At 40.0% G+C, this 20,004-nt stretch overlaps 1 protein-coding gene across 2 annotated transcripts; it reads left to right on the forward strand.

Annotated features, from left to right (window-relative positions):
- Window positions 1–853: 853 nt before the first annotated feature.
- Window positions 854–15,259, forward strand: LOC134602216 (putative gastrointestinal growth factor xP4). Of its 2 annotated transcripts, none has more exons than XM_063446888.1 (6): window positions 854–888; window positions 7,456–7,596; window positions 8,165–8,311; window positions 10,289–10,438; window positions 11,793–11,939; window positions 15,061–15,259. In XM_063446888.1, exons 1-6 carry the CDS (start codon window positions 879–881, stop codon window positions 15,075–15,077), a joined length of 612 nt encoding a protein of 203 aa, XP_063302958.1. In that variant the 5' UTR covers window positions 854–878; the 3' UTR covers window positions 15,078–15,259. The 2 variants fall into 2 exon arrangements, with proteins under 2 accessions (XP_063302958.1, XP_063302949.1); XM_063446879.1 differs by lacking the exon at window positions 854–888 and adding an exon at window positions 3,473–3,585.
- Window positions 15,260–20,004: the final 4,745 nt, after the last annotated feature.

A 20,004-nucleotide genomic window follows, 5' to 3' on the forward strand; every position in this document is an offset into this window, starting at 1 on the left:
CATACACACACAATGACAAAATTTACAGATAAGGTATAATTTCCATATTTTAACCACCCTGTATCCATACCTTTTGGGGTCCAGTGAGATCCTGCCGCTGGCTGAGACTGGTGGGATTAGAGCAGTCTCTCTCCTTCCTCCCAACCACCGACTGTGCCTCATTCCTGACTCCCTGCTTTCTTAGTAAGCTGGGAGGAAGTGACCAAAACTCCCGGCACTGTCGATCTGGGCCATTGATCACATATGCTCATCAGGTGGCACCCAATGGGCCAACTGCGGCTTGAGGGCCCCGATGCCGCTGCACCGACTGTCTCACTGGCTGCACCCACCGTAGTTCTGCCACTGCTGTTAACTCATATTATAAGAAGTCAAAAATATGATGGGCCAAGTTTGGGTATTTATTAACCTATAAGGTAAAAGATAAGTGGGTTTATACAGCCAGTGTATAAACTTTCTGAGCTGTCATAGACAGTCCAGTACAGGATAGAGGTATATATTACGCATAATAGTTTGTGATAGAGATTTATGCTGAATTAATTAAGCCTCAAGCTTGGCATTTGCCTACATGCTCCTGTTTTTCGTATTACCTTTCTTTACCTGATATAATCTGTATTAATCTCTTCTGCTATTTACATGACCAGACTCCTAGCAAAAGATTATAATTTTATGTTACACATGGAATATTGGCAAAGACCCAGAAAAAATAAGATTTTTCTTTCATTGTATACATCAATGTTGTTTATTGAGAAGCTAAAAGGCATTGACCTACTATGAGCGCTAAATAAATATCTCGAGCACTTAAATTGATCCATCTTGTCATTTAAGTTTCTTTTCTTTTTTTTTTTTTTTTAAACCTGTGAGTAACTCATCGTCAACTGATGGTTCCAGGTGAGTTATATTACACTGAGTATAAAATTACTGGCAGACACTGTGAATATAATACAGAAACCATTTGGAGTTGAAATCATATTGTACTCTGAGTAAAAACAGTAATGTGCCTGTAGGCTGGATGGAATGCAATAAATATTTATTAATAATGGAAGAGTGTCGAAAAACCTACGAAGAAGTGGGATCATTCTTACTGGAGAACCTTTAGTTGGATCGTAAGTTACCGGCTAGCTTAGAGTTTTGGAATGTTTTATTACACTCAGGGAACCTCGTTATCTATGGCGGATTATTCTGCAGTTACTTTGTATCATACTAGTGCAGGGTCTATAGGCTGAGATGGAAGCATCAAAGGAACGTTATACTGGAGTGCCAGATTTACTCCTGGAGGGAGTTTAGGACATCTTCTACTAAAACCCTGAGGTGTGGTAAGTAAAATCTGTTTTATCTGTAAATTAGGAACCAATATTTTATTTGAATCTTTATTATATTGATGTAGAAGAACCTTCAGGTGGATCTTCATGGTGAAATATTCTTCTTGTCTCCTCTGTCAGTAGTACCCACCCGTGTGCAAACTCCTCCTTTACATATTTTCTTTTTATGTCAGAGATTGCAGGGGTGCAGAGGGGTCTCCCAAAAGTACCGAATGCAGGGAGGTACACAATTCTCTTCTACAATATGTTCAGCGAAAGAGCAATCAAATACCAATCCCCCTACTTCTTGTACTGGATTACCAGTAAAATGGGCACAGGGTGTGTTTCTAAAGTTTGGTGAATGGCCTCATGATGTAGACAAACTTATATAAAATGCAGATATTAAAAAAAAAAATGGAATCTTGTACAGAAATACAGAACTTTGAGATCCAGATGCATGTAGAATGCAAGAGAAAACAAATAAACACTCATGGATTTGTAAAACTTTAGTTATGAGTATGTGGATTTGGGTTGTAATCTGGTATTGCAGAGCTTGTCTCTTGGAAGAAACATTAGAATTCATCATTCATCATTCTATTTCTATCCAAAGGGGAATCCTAGAAATAAGTTTAGCACAGCCTTTAAAAGTGAAGGTCTTTCTACTTCACGTTGTCCAGTAAGTGGTTGAAATGTTGATGGAAGTTATGTACCAATATCCTTTTTTTTTTTTTTTTATCACCATTTTACCACACCCCAGCAAACCTTGCTGAAGCAGCTACTGGGGTGAAGTGTGCAGTAGAGGAAATAACAATGGTTGGCACTGACAGCATTCATGACAGTGCACCTACAGGGCACCAATAAATGTTTTGTAGAATACTGCACCATAAGCCAGACTCTTTAGCAAAACCCCCTCAATACAGGAATACTTCCTTATTTAATGTATACACACAGTCACAACCCCAACAGCATTGGGTGAGCTGTGTTTAAGTCACTACTTGGCTGCAGACAGTCAGATAAATTATAGACCAACAGATAGTGATATCCTTACTATATGTCTCCCTGTGAGTCCTTTTCCTTCTAATGCAGATTGTTTTCTTGTTTAGATCATTCAGTCCTGTCAGTAGGTGAGCTGAGTACATACCTTTTTGATTAGGAAGTCTTTTTCGGAAGTGTGGGGCTGTGGCTAAAAAGGCAAGTATATGGTGTAGCATTCTGCAACACATTTATTAGTGCCTCGAGTGTCCCCTTAAGTTATAACCTTCAGTATACTTCAAAGAGATTTGTAAGTTGTATTCAGTCGTGATCTGAACAGTTAACATTTTGACTCTACAAGGTGTCTTCATCGAGCCTTGTAATGTAAAAACATTGCGTATCAAGTTAATGCCTGAAGAAACAGACACACATCAGTTCACAGTGTGCTAGAGATCAGTAATTTATTTCTTAACTTTAAAATTACAGACCGTCTTCCACCAAAGTCAGAGGTCTCATCACCTCATGGTATTGCTCAGGAGAAGCTCTGTAAGATTGTAGAGGGAAAGAGCATATGTAACTCAAGGGATTAATCTAATAAAAAGTGAAACTCCATACTAATGTTTGAACGAATATATACTTTCAAACGATGTAGTCTTGTCATAAATCTGTGTCATTCTTGTGTATGTGATGGGTTGTCCTATAAATAGTGGTCACAGTCACTTTCCCTTAACTTAAATTCAGAGAAGTACTCAGCGAAGTTCTTTATTCACATATCAACCACTCAATGCAGTAGGAATATAAACAGCAAGACCATAGATTGTTATAGACCTTGTTCATACCATGGGACTCCAACATATTTATTAACGTTACCCACATTTTAGTTACCTAACGTGGTGGATGAAATTAATGGTTTAGTGGATAAGCACCCTTAGAAATAGGGGAGAGGCTATGACGAAATTTAGATAAGGAAAAGAAAAAGGGAAAATAAATAATTCTCTAATGACTTAATTATCTACCCCAACTTTTATCCTTTCATGCCACGTAATATTTGTCACATAAGCTCTGGACAAAGATTCCTATCCTGACCGTCATCTAGGTAAATATTATCAAACCTGTATGTTTCACGCCTAGTGAGAAATATGTTATCACAGCCAATTAAACAAACAAGAGCTACAATATAAATCACACTGCAACTAACACTGCATCACATTTCCACCTTGATTCCTGGAAAACTGAACACCAACGACAAACACCATGTTCTGGATTCTGGTGACAGTCCTCATTCTAGGGACCGAAGGCTACTTGCCCATCAATTGTAAGTGCTTAGCTTTAATTATGCTACTGGACATTATTTTAAATATCGATCATTTAGCTAGCATTTTAAAGATAATGGGAAACTCCTTACCGTCCATGTCACATCATTAAAGAAAATATATGAATTAATAGATGGCAATGATTTCAGTTTCAATATTTTTTTTTAAATGTCCTTTGTTTTCTGGGAAATCAGTAAATTACATATTGTTTATATTTATATATTTCCAGAATTCTTGTACATTCCTGTACATGCATATATTTTCAAAGTTTATGGTTAGAAAAGACTGATCAGGAAGAAGCAGTCTAAGTTTAATATGTGAAGACAATAACATACATATCATGGAAACTTTGATATTTCAGTGTCATCATATATATATATTTGCAGACTTAGGTTTACCATTTTTTAGAGGCCCCAGACACTCCACATTATAATGTTTAGTGATACACTTAAAAGAGCATTTTGAGCAACAAAACTATTTTAGTTTAATAAAGCAGTTTTGGTGTGTAGATTATATCCCTGCAGTCTCACTGCTCAATTATCTGCCATTTATCAGTTAATTCACTTTGTTTACACAATCATAGCCACACCTTCCCTGCCTGTGACTTATACAGTCTACCTACACATTTCCTGTTAAGAGAGATCTAATGTTTAAACGTCCTTTTATTGTAATAAGCCTTCTAGAGCCTGCAGCAGGATCCCATGTGTGATTCAAGTTCAAGAAACTAAAAAACTAAAGTAAACACACTGTGCTCTCACATCTGACGGAAAATGAAACCATTGTGACTGTATGAGTCACAGTTAGAAGAGGTGTGGAAGTGGCTACATAAACACAAACAAAATGTATTTAAATCCTAAACGGCTGAGAATTGAGCAATACGATTGAAACAGTATAATCTATTCACTAAAATAATTTCTTTAAGGTGAAGTTGTTTTGGTGCTTTAAGTTTAGACCTTCCCTGCGAGTGGTGAATTGATTCTTAATCCTCTATTATAATACCTGTCATTTTGTGTCTTTCATAAGGTAATTGTATCTTTTACCCAAACCTTTCCACTTACCTGCCTTCTTTCTCTTTTCCTTTGAGGCTTTGGTTTATATTACAGTAGGGATTTCCTGACCTTTCATAGATAAAGTTAATTCAATTACGTATCCTCAGTATTTATGAAGTCTTTAAATTGTTTTCCTCGCCACAAAAGTTTTTATAAATGTGAGCTGTGAGACGTGGAATAGTGGATTCTGTTGTTTAATCTCTATATTATTAAACAATTGAACTTAAAAGTAGTATTTCTTTTCCTTTTTTTTTTTTTGCAAACCTTTTATCAATAAACTCATTCAGAAAAACACTAGAAGGAAGGTAATGTAAATTAACTGGCAAAAATCCGAAATAAATTTGAGCTATTATTTTATACTTTTCACTTGAAGTGATAAATCGCTTTTAAATGTTTACACAAGTAGACTAATGTTAAAACTCATCAGCTAACTATGTAGAATTAGAGTGCGCAATACTCAGGACCTTTCTTTAAGCAAATCATTTAAATTTTAAGCCGTTCTCTCCTGCATTATTGACACTGGCTTTTCGTGGTTCAGTTAAAACTATCGTTAGTAATATCGCAACGTAGTCTGGAATAATATATCATTGTGAAAGACCTTTGCGATGGCTGCCATATCCACCAGCAATGATTGACTTAATGATGACAATGTATGGCAGCCTTTTAGTTCCCCCCATCTTGGGTCTCCCTGAACAATGTGAGACCTAACTAATGTCAGATTTTCTCACAAAGTAGGGAGTCTGTCAAGAGACCCCACAAGGCTGTACTTGGTATTTGATCAATCTGGACCCACGCCACAGCAATCAGATGCTTACTGCCACATAATATCTTTGGCTGTATGTGGAACTCCAGTATAATGACACAGGTAATGTCCAATCACCAAATAGCTACTCTGAGAAGCAAGCCAACTGGCATGTCTCCAATTTGACACTATAAATTCTTCAAATATCTGGAACTGACATACACGTGTGGTATTGCTGGAGGAGAAGAAACCGGATACCAGATGTCTTTGAAGTAATAGAAGGCTTATAAGATTCACTTTCAATTTTCTGAATGTATGTTAAGGATACAAAAAAAAAAATGAATATTACTGCTAAATTTAGACCCATTTTAAATAGAACAAGTAAACATCTTTTACAGATGGTATGCACTGACAGGGCTGAATTTCCAATGAGGAAGTTGGCACCTGTCTATAGGTCAGTGCATGCCCACTAGGGGGCCCCTATATCCAGCCCTTAAAATGTGGTGTGTTATTTTAGCTAAATAGGCTAGCTGGAAGAGATAAGTACCAGCATGTGTCCTCTGTAGTCCAGTCAGCCTTAACAGCAGAGCTACAGGAACTGTTATAGAGGGTGTGAAGCTCAGTGCTTTCCTCCAGTGTCTGTATGTGAGGCTGGATAGGAAACAGATGGCAATACTTCCCAACTGCCCACTAACAGCCTCTCGCACAGCATCTGGCAATAGGGGAAGCCCAGAGTGCTATCTAACCACTCCTGCAGCACTAACATACCTCCCAACTCCGGTGTCCTGAGAATCAGGACATTGGTGGGAGGGAGGTAGAGGGGGTGGACCAGTGATAGGATTGCCAAAACTGTCAAAACCCCTCGGTCACAAAGATATAAGAATTTAAAAATGGTTCACCCATCAAGGGGTTAAGAAAAGGATTTAATTTCATGTGAATCTGTCCTCGATAGCACATACATGACAATCTGTCCTAGAAAGTCATGAAATGGATTTTAAAAAATATATATTTGGTAAAGCTATATAAAAAAAATCATGCAAATCAAATCATACAATAAAAATTAGGTCAGTGTCCTGTTTATGTCAGGCCCCTGCCTGCTCGCCGCTCGCAGCGGTCCCCTTTGCCGCGGGTCCCACCGACACTTATCATGTCAAGTCCCCTGCCTGATCGCTGCTCGCGCCGGCTTCCCTTGCTGCGAATCCCGCCGGCACTTGTCCTGTCAGGCCACCTGCCCGCTCGCTGCTCATGGCAGTTCCCGTTGCCACAGCTCCCACCAGTATTCCTTCTGACGCTGCACACTTCCGAGTCAGCCACCTGTGACGGCGCATAGTGATGACGTCAGGGCTCAAACTGGAAGGGTCAATTACCTTCCACGCATTGTAATTAATTCTAAGTGGAAACTATCCAATCAGAGGTAGCCTAACCATATTTAAACTTACCTCCTCCGTGCCTTGTTGCCCTGTTGCCCAATAGCACGTTTACTCTGTCTGATTGTTGGTTAGCGAATTTTGGCTAGGTCTCTTGTTTACTCTGTCTTCCCTGATACTTGACCTTGGCTTGTCCTATCGTTGTTCCGTATCTCTATACTCCTTTGACTTCGGTTGTACACTAACCTCTCTCCTTTTGCATAGCCCGGCCACTCTAAGTATTGCAATGTCTTCTCTTGCATTCTGTCCGAGTGTCTGGTTCTAGAACTGTGACATTTTACATATTTAGAACACAATGTGAGGGGTGGCCAGTAATAAAACGCTCTGTTCTAAAATATTGGCTAAAGAAGTAAAGGTGGGGCAATTACCATGGAAACCAGTAGAACCAGCAGGTACATTGCATTGATGATTCCTCCCCTTTTATATATTTGCATCAGTTTTTAGAAGAGAACATTTTGATAAATTTTTAATAATGCATGAAGGAAGGTAACTTTTATTGAAATGAGATGCACATATGTCTTCTTTTCAAAGCAGGGGGTTGGGGGAGAGAGAATGCTATAGATATTGAATATGTTTAGATCTGTCAAAATGAAGCCTGTCTGTGATATATCTATTTTTTGTGATGCAGATTTACTTACTTGCTTTATCACACAGACAAATGTGGCGTGCAGCCCAAATCCAGAGATGAGTGTGGATTTTCGGGGATTACCGCTGATGAGTGTGAAAAGAGAGGCTGCTGCTTTGACGACAGCGTTTATGACAGTATCTGGTGTTTTACACCTTGGAGATTTGAATGTAAGTTTGTCTGTACACATACTGTAACCTACAAGACTCCTTGTGAGAGATTCCTTCAATAATACCTTCGCATGCAGCACTGCAGGGGTTAACTTAATTGGCCTGCCATTCCAATCATGCTCTGCATAACATCAATATATGCTAACCTGTAGTTACATTTTGCACAAATCTCACAAGTGACAGGGCCTTCAACTTATCCACACTCAGGACCTCCAGAATTAGAAAAAATACACATCTATATACACAAATAGATCAAGTTTAATCTTGCTAAGCAGCTGTGTTGAAGTATAAGTTTAAAAAATGAAGTATAAAAAAAAACCAAAAAAACCTACAGCCACTATTTTACCAAAGGATAATATTATTAATGTATTAATTTTAGGAGGTTTGATGAATCATAATAAATAATATATTAATAAATGTATTACTTTGTTTGAATATATAATTGATTCTAAATTGTGAACACAGTTGGATAACTTGCTTTTATTTTTGTGGGGTTTTTTTTTGGTTTTTTTAACTTTCTTTTGTTTATCCATTATTCTTTTTCTCTTGATTTTTTTTTTCCCTTCAGCAACAGAATGTAACCCTGCCAATCCCCCTGCCAGAGTGAATTGTGGGTATCCAGGAATCTCTGCACACAACTGCACAGATAAGGGATGTTGCTTTGATTCCAGCATACCTGATGTTGTGTGGTGTTATCAGCCAGCTATACAAGCAGGTAACATTTCATTGCAATCACTAAATATAAAGTTATAAAAAACATAACTGTATGAGACAAAACCAACCAAACTAATATATATATATAAAGATATATATTTTTTAATATATATACACCAAACTGTCAATAGGTGTCGGATCCAAGATAGCCCCCTCTGCTAGGTTTAGCAAAATAATATTTAAAACAAAAGGAATGTATATCAAATTGAGAATATCTCTAATTTCACATTTGCAGCAAAACAAAACAAAAACATTAAAATAAAATAATGAATATAGCATAAAATGTTCTGTATCTGAGTCAGATAACCTATATGGGTTTTGTATCACATTTTGCTTTTATTGAGAATATCCCTAATTTCACATTTGCAGCAAAAAGAAAAAAATTATGAAAAATAATTCTGTATCAAAGGTTCGGTATCTGTACCAGAGGAAAGCAAATTATAACCCTAAAAAAAAAGTGCTCTAAAAAGTCTATTTAAAAACAAAATTAAGAAATTAGCAGTATATCAAGGCTTGTCTGGAGATTTGCAGAAAAATGTCTTCACATACAGTGTTAATTGGTGATGCTATATGCAGGGAAAGAGCCTGACTTTGCTCTTTCACTAAACTAGTGATCAAAAGAGGGGTACGTATAAATGTCTCTCTTAAATCCTCTAGTAATAAATTAGATAAGTGTAGAAAAAAAACACAAAAACAGAAATAAAAACAGAAAATAAATAAATAACCATGGAACATGGAACAAGAGTCAAAATATGTAAAAGTCAAAGAATTTCTAGGTTTTAGTTCAAATATATGAATATATAGGAATATATAGCAGCGGCTACACATGCGGACTAGAGGGTCCTTCCAAGGAAAATGTAACAAGTAATACGTAAAAAAGTAAGTGAATCAAAAATAATGAAATAAAAAAAATATATAAACTGGAAGAGCCAGTTAGATGTGAAACGTGCATCGGGACAGTTGTGTATGAGGGTGGCTGTGAATTTGGAACGATGCTGCAGCTTATTATTTGATTGTATAGACTGCCACCTCATAATTAGTATTTAGTTCTTTTATTTTCTATTTTTAATTTTTTTTTTACTTTTTTACGTATTACTTGTTACATTTTCCCTTTTCCTTTCCTCCGTCTTAGTTACAGGGAGGTAGTAAGGGGGGTTTAGCATTTTTTAAGGGGGTGCCCTCAAAGGCATGATAGGAATACTTACTTGCTCCCCCCCTACATGATTACATTAGTATTCACCTATTTTACCTTTTTTCCTTTTTTATTTCTGCACTTAATGACAGATTTTTTTCAGGACAGTTATCTATCTCTCTCACAGTGTACTATTATTATTTTTTTTAACTTTATTGGTTATCTTATCTGTAGACATCAGATACATTTGATGGTTCCTTTTTCTTTCACTTTTCCTTCCATACCTGATACATGTTTGTTAGCTAATTTGTATCTTATATCTATGTCATGATATTGATTTTATATGTCTTTCACTATCTTTGCAGTCCCATTGACTGGACAGTAGCCAGGATTTACTACATATGTTTTCTCTTAGGCTATATTAATATGTCATAATAAACTTTAAGTTTTATTTATCATTATTCCGTGGTTTGCTTCCTGTCATGAAAGTTATAGTTGGAGTGACTTTTATCTAATCCCCACTTCTCTTTCATGAGTGTTTTTTATGTTTTTTCTCAACATTTACATTAGAGGTTACCCCCCATCTCCAACCTAGCAACCTGACACGCTCTCCCTATAATAAATTAATTTCTACAAGTTAATAACTTAGCATTTATTATTGTTAAAATTGTCAAAAGGCATTGGTGTCCTGTAATTTTCGGCAACAATCCTCCAGCCACCTTGATATTTCTTTGACATTTACTATCTCTGTTTTGTTAAGTTTTAGTCAAGTAAAGTTTGCTTAATTTTTGGAAAAAATAAATATTCAATAATATTCTATATAATAAAATCTTATTTTTCTGCCAGTGGAACATGACTGTTCTGCTGTACATCCCCACGATAGAGTGAACTGTGGACCTCCTGGAGTGACCCCAACAGAGTGTGAAGAGAATGAGTGCTGCTTTGATTCCACTGTCTCAGGTGTTCCATGGTGTTTCAAACCCGAGATCAAAACAGGTAAAATAATCTGAAAAAAAGCTACTTACTTACACTGGTCAATCAGCTTCTCAATTCACTGCTAGGAGACAGAGGCCATTATCAATATAAAAAAAAACAAAAAAAACAGAATCAAGATATAAGTTCATACACTAAATCCTAAACCCTGATAAATTATTACTTAAATATAGAAAAAATATGGATGATTTTAAAAAAATTACGTATTTGGAGAATTCTTCTGCCATTACACAATTTTGACCTAAATTTAGTTCTCATTTCAACAACATTTGCTGTTAGATGAATAAACCCAAAAAACAATATACACTTAGCGTTCCAAGGTATACCGTAATGTACAAGGATGGATAGGCCAAAGGTGCGCTAATATATCAAAAACAAATTTACTACTGACCTATGAAAACAAGAACACTCCAATAATGGATCAGACCTTTCAGACCATTTTAACCTGAACATGTGTTTCTGAAAATAATGAAGATACTTGCTGATCTGCCCTTGGAAGAGTATTAGGAGATCTTCTAAACCGTTGAAGAACCACAAGAGGCTGTGTAGCGGGATATGAAGAGTTCAGAGCTTTGCTCATCTGCATGACATTTTAACTGTGAATGTCATAATACTGTTAGCTTTTACTGCAATAAAATACAAATATTTGTATTCGGCGATGGCTCACGTGTAAAACAGCACCCCCCATGTACAGGTTTTATGGTGTTTTGGGAAGTTACAGGGTCTAATATAGCATGTTACATTTTTCAGTTTTTTGCACGTTGAAATTCGCCAGATTGGTTACGTTGCCTTTGAGACCGTATGGTAGACCAATCTTTTGTAGTAGTCACTTAGTCACAAACACTGGCCAAAGTTAGCTTTAATATTTGTTTGTGTGTGAAAAATGCAAAAAACTAAATTGAACGCCAATTTTGGCCAGTGTTTGTGACTAAGTGGCTGCTAAAAAAGACTGGACATAGCCCATTTGCAATACCTTGGGTTGTCTACTATTGCAAATGGTATGCCATCATGGGATGCCAGGTAAGTCCTCCCATCGCAATCGCCATCATTGGATCGCCAATGAGCAGGTAAGTCCCCTGGATGGCATGGGCGTGCTATGCCGCCCGCCGGCGTTTAGAGCCGGGTCCCCAAGGATGGCATAGCATACCAGCCATCCTTATGGGGTTAATCATATATTAATACATGATACTTGGTAAAGTTTAGTTCATAGTATAGAATGGTTTTTATTTTAGAGTCTTTTAAACCCATGAATGAAAAGCTAATTCCAGAGAGCAATGGCATACAGAAACATACACACAGTATATAGACTGTATTTAATCCTGTCATAACATGCTTTGTATTCTCTCTTGTTTTCTAGAAACAATACACTGTGCAGTGGAAGCAAAATCTAGAGTGAATTGTGGTCATTCAGGAATTGACATGGACCAATGCTACAACAAAGGATGCTGTTATGACTCTTCCGATCCAGACGCCGCATGGTGTTTCTATCCAGATATAACAGATGGTAATGTCAAGTTCTATAGTCGTATTTATCCCCGTGCTGACTTGTTAATTTGATTATGTACAAAAATGTTAACCATATTAGAAGCCAGCCCCTGCTTTTACAACTGTACGCTCTGAGCCCTACCAGCCAGGCCTAAATGTTGCTTGCCACTACAGACCTCCTCCTGCAACGTGACCTTTGAGAATGTGGGTGCCCAATGTGGGTTTACACTAGGAATTGCAGGATGTCTTGTGCACCTGTATTTTTGTAGTTGGGAATGCTATGCCAATGAAATATTAGTATGGGTTTGGGTTTTGGGAATATCATTTTGCTTTACATTTTTTTTATTTTAGATAAGACAATGTATACAGGGCCGGTGCAAGGATTTTTGCCGCCCTAGGCAAAAACAATTTTGCCGCCCCCCCCCCCCCCCATATGTCCTGCCCACCATGTGACATCACAATGCCCCACCCATATGCTCTGCCATATGGGCCAACGCCAGTCTTCACAAAGTGTCTTTTATCTGAAAAGACAGTGTGTTTACATTAAAAAGCCTACAGGCAGAGGCTATAGACACCAGAACCACTACATTATGCTGTAGTGCTTCTGGTGACTATAGTATCCATTTAATGTGCGGTAAATTAGAGATTAGTGCCACTAATAATATATTGGATTGCCTACTTACCACCAGATGAGGACAAGAGGCTGATGATGGGCTCAGTCTGGCTCCACAGGTCTGGTGTAGAAGAGGCTCTCTGGAGACTGTTTTTAACAGTGCTCACAACAATTAACGAACAGGAAGCAGCTCAATTTTTTAGGGCCCCTTACACAGCTCAAGGTCTGGGCCCCCAGGGGGCATACGCCTACAATGCCCACCCATAAATCCACCTACATGGCCCATCCATGAGTTGGGGATTTTTTATGTGTGCAATTTGTGTAAGGGATGTAGTGTGTTTATATGGGATGTAGTGTGTGTTTGCGTGTAAGGAATGCATTGTATGTTTCTGTGTGTGTGTGTGTATGTGTGTGTGTGTAAGGGGTGCAAGGTTTGTTTCTGTGTATGTAATTGAATGCAGTGTGTGTCTGTAAGGGGTGCATTAATTATGTAAGAGAACGTAAGGGATGTATTGTGTGTGAGTAGGAATGCATTGTATGTTTCTCTGTGTGTGTGTGTCTCACTTAGTGCTCTCCCTTGGCCCCCTGCCCCTCTGCAGTCCCCCCTTGGTGGTCTTCTCACTCCCCTCTCCCCCCCTTAGTGGTCCTCCCTCTCCCAAACCCCTTAGTGGTCCTCCCTCTCTCAAACCCCTTAGTAGACCTTCCCCTACTCCCACCACCCCCTTAGTGGTAATCCCCCCCCCCCTTAGTGGTCCTACCCTCCTTCCCTCTCCTTAGTAGTCCTCCCTCCTTACCCCTCTTTGGTGGTCCTTCCCCTCCTTAGTGGTCCTCCCTCTCCCAAACACCTAGTGGACCTCCCCTCCTCCTCCCTCAGTGGTCCTTACCTTCCCACCCCTGTTCCCCCTGTGTTCCTTCACCCCCCTCCCCCAGTGGTCCTGACTCACCCCTCCCCTAGTGGTCCTTCCTCCCTCCTCCCCTCCCATAGTAGTCCTTACCCTCCCTCCCCTCCCCTAGTGGTCCTTCCTCCCCCTCCTCTAGTGGTCCTTACTCTCCCCTCCCCTAGTGGTCCTTACCCCCCCCCAGTGGTTCTTACCCCCCTGGTCCTTACCCACCCCCAGGGGTCCTTATCCACCCCCTCCCTCCCCTAGTGGTCCTTATCCCCCCTCTCCCTCCCTCCCCTAGTGGTCCTTATCCTCCCTCCCCTCCCCTAGTGGTCCTTACCCCCCTCATGATCCTTACCCCCCTAGTGGTCCTTACCCCCCTGGTCCTTACCCACCCCCAGTGGTCCTTATCCCCCCTCTCCCTCCCTCCCCTAGTGGTCCTTATCCTCCCTCCCCTCCCCTAGTGGTCCTTACCCCCCTGGTCCTTACCCACCCTCAGTGGTCCTTATCCCCCCCTCTCCCTCCCTCCCCTAGTGGTCCTTATCCTCCCTCCCCTCCCCTAGTGGTCCTTACCCCCCTGGTCCTTACCCCCCCCAGTGGTCCTTATCCCCCCTCTCCCTCCCTCCCCTAGTGGTCCTTATCCTCCCTCCCCTCACCTAGTGGTCCTTTCCCCCCCTCATGGTCCTTACCCCCCTGGTCCTTAGCCCCCCCCCTGGTCCTTACCCACCTCCAGTGGTCCTTACCTCCCTCCCCTCCCCTAGTGGTCCTTTCCCCCCCTCATGGTCCTTATCCACCCCCCCCGGTCCTTATCCAACCCCCCCACCCTCCCTCCCCTAGTGGTCCGTTATTCCCTCCCCTCCCCTAGTGGTCCGTTATTCCCTCCCCCCACCCCCACCCCCATCCCATAGTGGTCCGTTATTCCCCCCCCCACCCATAGTGGTCCGTTATTCCCCCCCCCACCCCCCCTCCCATAGTGGTCCGTTATTCCCCCCCCCCTCCCATAGTGGTCCTTACCCTCCCCTCCTGCCCATGTAGTGTGGCCGGGCGGCGCGGAACCCGGGACAGGAACCTCTGTGGAGAGACCGGCAGGAGGGAGCGCTCTGTGCTTCCCTCCTGCCGGTCACTGAAACCCGGCCGCCCTCCATGCAGCAGTGCTGCGCCGCCTGGGGCTTGTTAAAGCGCTCAGGCGGCGCAGCATGAGGAGGTGCACCGGGGACAGGGATCCGGCGCCCCCTGGTAAGTTGCGCCCTAGGCGGCTGCCTAGGTCGCCTTACAGGTGGCGCCGGCCCTGAATGTATAAGTAAAATTGTAATGATGTATTACATGCATACAGTTCATGCTTACATCACAGTGAAGTAAGGGAACCAATAGTTTAATATACGTTACCTGTTACAAACATTTTTTTCTAGATGGTTACGTATAATGGGAGGCGAGAGGAACTTACTCAAGATCTCTCACCTACTTATTTGTTAGCTTGTCTGGAAGGTATGCAGACTGCTTAGTGGGGCATTGGAAACCACTGGCCCCTGCTTAGAAAATCATGTTAAGAAATATTAATGTTAATGTTTTCTTTCTATAAAGCTTGGTTAGTTAACCAAATATCACTGCACTTTACACTAAACATGTTTATTTTTTATTTTTTGCAGTTGTCATCATCTCCTAAGAACATTGCCAAGAAGTCATCATTTATTTAATCATTTCATAGCTGCTTGCCATCCATAGAACTTTAACCTTATTTTGTAGCACAGTCTGAATTCAACTGATTACCAGGACATTTAGGCATGTTGTATCTCTTGTAGACAGCTGTCACTATGAAACAAATTACATCAATAATAAAACTGCATCATTGTCTCAAGTTTTATGTTTTAATTTTCAAGACTCCTTGACTTGACTACTTGACTTCTTTACAAAACTTCAAAACTACTTTCAAGGAAAAATAGTCATGTGTGTGAATGTGGATGGATATAAAGCAGGTATGTAGGTGGAAAAAAAGACCTGTATGGTTTAGCAGATTTGTGTACACAGAGAGAAAGAGATAGAGAGGGCTTTTATCACTAATTCTCATTGTTCCACCTCCTTAATGCTACCCCTTATCCCTTATTTGTGGAGTTTATCTACTGAACAGTGATCAGTTTTAAAATTAAAGGATCACTATAGTGTTTTAAATCATTTAAAATGATTACTTATTTTTAGATACATTTTTAAAATAATATTTTCTAAATATCCAAATATCAAAGGATATGTCCTATATAAAAATGCATCAATATATTAAAAAATATTAAAAATATTAGAATAGTTTTCAAAAATATTGCATCATTTTAAAATCTTATTCAAAAATATGAAATCATTTAAAAATGTATCTAAAAGTATTAAATTGAGGCCATACTGCTTTGTCATGTATTTGAGATATTTCAAGAAATAGGTTTACAAAAACACAAGTCTAAATGTAGGTTAATGCAGTACATATATACTATCAAGATTGAAAACCACTTCTGTACTCTAGAACAAAACATGACTTTCTTTCTGCAGTAAATAATCCCAAACCTACGGAACAAACGTATATGACTAGTAGTGAAATGTATTTTTCTAATTTATTCCAAAAGCATAACAAAACAAACATTTCACATACTGACGAAATGAAATTGAAATACAATTTTCAAGGAGCGTTCTATGATGTTCAAAGGGTTGAGTTTGATGATAGTCATCTGATGTTATCCTGCAAGGTAGCCATCAAACCTCGAACCCCAATAACGTGCCGAGTGCTGAGTAGACTGGTGCACCGTGGAAACATTTGTTTTGGCCGAACAACGTTGTCCAAAAATATAAATATATGTGTATGGATTTGCATAATTTAATGCATGTGGCAGTTAAGCTTATCAAATTTTGTCCATGGAAAAATATTAGGGAAACAAATGATATGAACCAAAAGGACTCTGAAACGCGACAATCAGTGTACTGCAAAATATATACATAGCATTTTCCTGCCTTTTGGTTCATATATCAAGTGAGGAAAAGTATCAAATAGAGGGAAAAAGAATAGGAACAGTAAACAAATATTTCTATACATATTTCTAAAATATATAGTAAATAAATCAAGGTTTTTATTACTACTCCTATTTTTTTCTCTTCTATTGGTCACGTCTCACTTGATCTGCGAATAAATTCAACATTTAGTGGTTGTCCCCTAACCATTAATCATCTTTATTTCCATCAATGCAATATAATACACCAATCTCTTTATTTGGTGCAATGTATGGAATTCTGAATCACGAGTGAAATGAATATGTTTGTCTATTTTGCGAGTCCTTTATTTTGTGATTAGTTAAATGGTGGATCGGAAATTGGGAATTTGGATGATCACCCAATCAGCCCAAATTAGGACAAATTGCAGTTCACATCAAATGAATTTCCAAGTCTAGTAATCAATGTTACATGTTCTGGGGGTTAAAATATCATCACCAAGAGACCTGTCATAGCTAGGATGAATGTGAGTTCAATTCAAGCTTTTTACAGGATAAGTCACTAGTGAAAGGAAACATATTCATAAGAAACGGGAGAGAGAACATAAGAGAGACAGCCATCATTAAAGAAAGAAGGATGGAGAGTGATATAAAACAGTGAGTTCAGTTGGAGCTTTACAATGGAGAAGAAAGGAAAAGGATGGGGAAAAATACCTGGCAAGGTGAATACATTCTGAGTTAGAATTGGAACTGATGGTACAGAAACTGGGTCCAAAGACAAAATTAGACATGGTGGAACTGGAAAACAAGGAGGAACTTGAAGAAACATAGAAACATGGAAAGTGACGGCAATTAGAAACATTCGGCCCATCTAGTCTGTATTTTTTAAAAATACTTTCATTAGTCCCTGACCTTATCTTATAATGATATCTTATAGTTAGGATCGCCTCACGCATGCTTACACTCCTTAAACTCCTTTACTGTGTTAACCTCTACCACTTCAGCTGGAAGGCTATTCCATGTATCCACTACCCTCTCAGTAAAGTAATACTTCCGGATATTATTTTTAAACCTTTGTCCCTCTAATTTAAGACTATGTCCTCTTGTTGTGGTAGTTTTTCTTCGTTTAAATATAGTCTCCTCCTTTACTGTGTTGATTCCCTTTATGTGTTTAAATGTTTCTATCATATCCCCCCTGTCTCGTCTTTCCTCCAAGCTATACATGTTAAGTTCCTTTAACCTTTCCTGGTAAGTTTTATCCTGCGATCCATGAACCAGTTTAGTAGCCCTTCTCTGAACTCTCTCTAAGGTATCAATATCCTTCTGAAGATATGGTCTCCAGTACTGCGTACAATACTCCAAGTGAGGTCTCACCAGTGTTCTGTACAATGGCATGAGCACTTCCCTCTTTCTACTGCTAATACCTCTCCCTATACAACCAAGCATTCTGCTAGCATTCCCTGCTGATCTATTACATTGTCTGCCTACCTTTAGGTCATCAGAAATAATCACCCCTAAATCCCTTTCTTTAGATTGTGTGGGGGGGGGGGGGGGGGGGAGAGGGATAGATTTAAAGAGGATTTTATTGGGGGGTTAGGTACACATGGGTAAGACACTGGTGTGACATGAAATCATTAATGGGGTTAAATGAGGACAGTGGTCAAAGAAGAAAAAAACTAAAATATTGCAGTGACCGAAATGAGGATGAATAAAACTTGAGTGTGACTAGTTTCAAATCTGTTACTTGATTTCTGCAGAAGACTGAGCACTCAGGCTAATAGAACACCCCAGGCACCATACCCACTGCAGCCAGCAGTAGTTGTGGAGTCAGAGGTGCCCTGGTGCCATCCCACAGTATCATGTAAAACCTTCCTTGCATGGTTTGACAACTTACCTTGGGGCCACCATATGCCCACACTGCATCTGATGCTTCAGGTCTTCTCTGGCTGGATAATTTGGAATGCTCTATAGAGCAATGTGAACTAATACAAAACGTCGCTCATTCAGCTGATGCTTCTCAAGGCACTAGGCATCTGGATATAGCAGATGTGGTGCAGGCTCCGGGCAGAAAACAAGTAAATTGTCAAATCATACTACAATTGTTGACATCTTACCATGAGACTGCACCAAGACACTCCTGGCACCAAAACCACTCCAAACTGATGTTGTGGTCATGGTGCTTAGACTGTTCCTGCTGTCACTGAGTTGTGGGCTGCACTAAAGCATTGTCCCTGCAGTACCACATATGGCAACAAAGTGATATATGTTACGCACATGTAACCCTCAAGTGCTATGTGTTTGTGTGTACTCAGAGATATATCAGTGTGTCCGTGCGTTTTAGATGCAAGTCATTTAATACATTATAAGGGACATTAATCTAAGTTTAAATAGTCTGAGTGTTTTTTTTTTCTATGGTCACTGGGCCAATTTGTTATCATCCCCCATGAGTTGGAACTTTCCCAGAAGAGGCTTGGATTCTCTGGGTAATGATTTAACCTGCTTACCGAATAGCAGATAACAATTTCTGTGAGAATCCTGATCATTAAATATATAGGAAAAGTATGGATTGTTTAAAAAGCGCAAACGTGAATGGAATTTATAGTCAGTGTTTTTTTTCAGTTCTATCCAGAGTGCCTGCAGACCTAGGTAGACAACGCCTATCAAAATAATGGCAATACGAAGACATGGACTGGGTGGCTATTAAGATTTATTGGAAACAAATCGTTCAACATTTTAACTCCAAAAAGAGAAAATCTATCAAAAGTGCAACAGCAAGTTCTTAAGTGGACTTATGAAGGATGTTACATGAAATGGCTGCAAGAGCAAAGCTTAGGCCAAAGCTCAGGCCTGTAGAGAAATGTGAGGATCATTTGACAAATTAGAGTCTTATATAATTGTTCCTGGTAAGCATGCCATGACATGTTCAATATCTTGCTCTACCCTATCCAGCTATGTTCTGTACTGCCTTGCTACTTGTTTCTATGCCCAGCCATGGCATAAAATTAAAAAGTTAGTGCCCGTGAATTGTTCCCTGGCAACAATATTACACATCGCATAAAAATAAATGTAACACAAAGTACAAATCAAACACCATCCAGATTTAATTTGGGGGGGGGGAGGGGGCGTGTCCGGTTGCCGACAAGTATGGCCGCGTGAAGGAGAGACTCCTCGAGGCCCGAAACATTTTCCAGCCATAATAAGCGTACCCCACGCATAACATCCCGCAATGGGGCGCACTAAGAAGCCCGCTGAACCCCAGGGTACCCCTAGACAATCGGGGTCCGGGACCGAGCAGTCCATCCAGTCCTTCCTCACCACCCTGAGGGACCACACATCCCAGCCAGAAATGGAGGCCCTGAGTGAGTCGACGGACTCCCCGCCCGAGACCACGGCTCAATTCTCTCCGGCCCCATAGGCTTTACCGGCAGCACGGGGGACACTGGATGGTGACCTGCACGCCCTACTTCCCAATCTACTCACCAAGGCAGACCTGGAGGCACTCTCCGACCGCCTCAGCAAAGTGATCCACGACGAGCTGGCGCAGGTGAAGGCAGATGTAGCTGGCATGGATGCACGCCTCACAGTGACTAAAGCTGACACCAGAGCAATAAGGTCAGAAATGGAAACAAC

Source organism: Pelobates fuscus, chromosome 1 (assembly GCF_036172605.1).
Source record: "Pelobates fuscus isolate aPelFus1 chromosome 1, aPelFus1.pri, whole genome shotgun sequence".
Lineage (NCBI taxonomy): Eukaryota > Metazoa > Chordata > Amphibia > Anura > Pelobatidae > Pelobates > Pelobates fuscus.

Coding starts and splice junctions, on each gene's coding strand:
- LOC134602216 (XM_063446879.1), top strand. CDS start 3,525: ATGTTCTGGATTCTGGTGACAGTCCTCATTCTAGGGACCGAAGGCTAC. Junction 7,597..8,164: donor TACACCTTGGAGATTTGAAT/GTAAGTTTGTCT, acceptor TTTTCCCTTCAG/CAACAGAATGTAACCCTGCC. Junction 10,439..11,792: donor CAAACCCGAGATCAAAACAG/GTAAAATAATCT, acceptor CTTGTTTTCTAG/AAACAATACACTGTGCAGTG.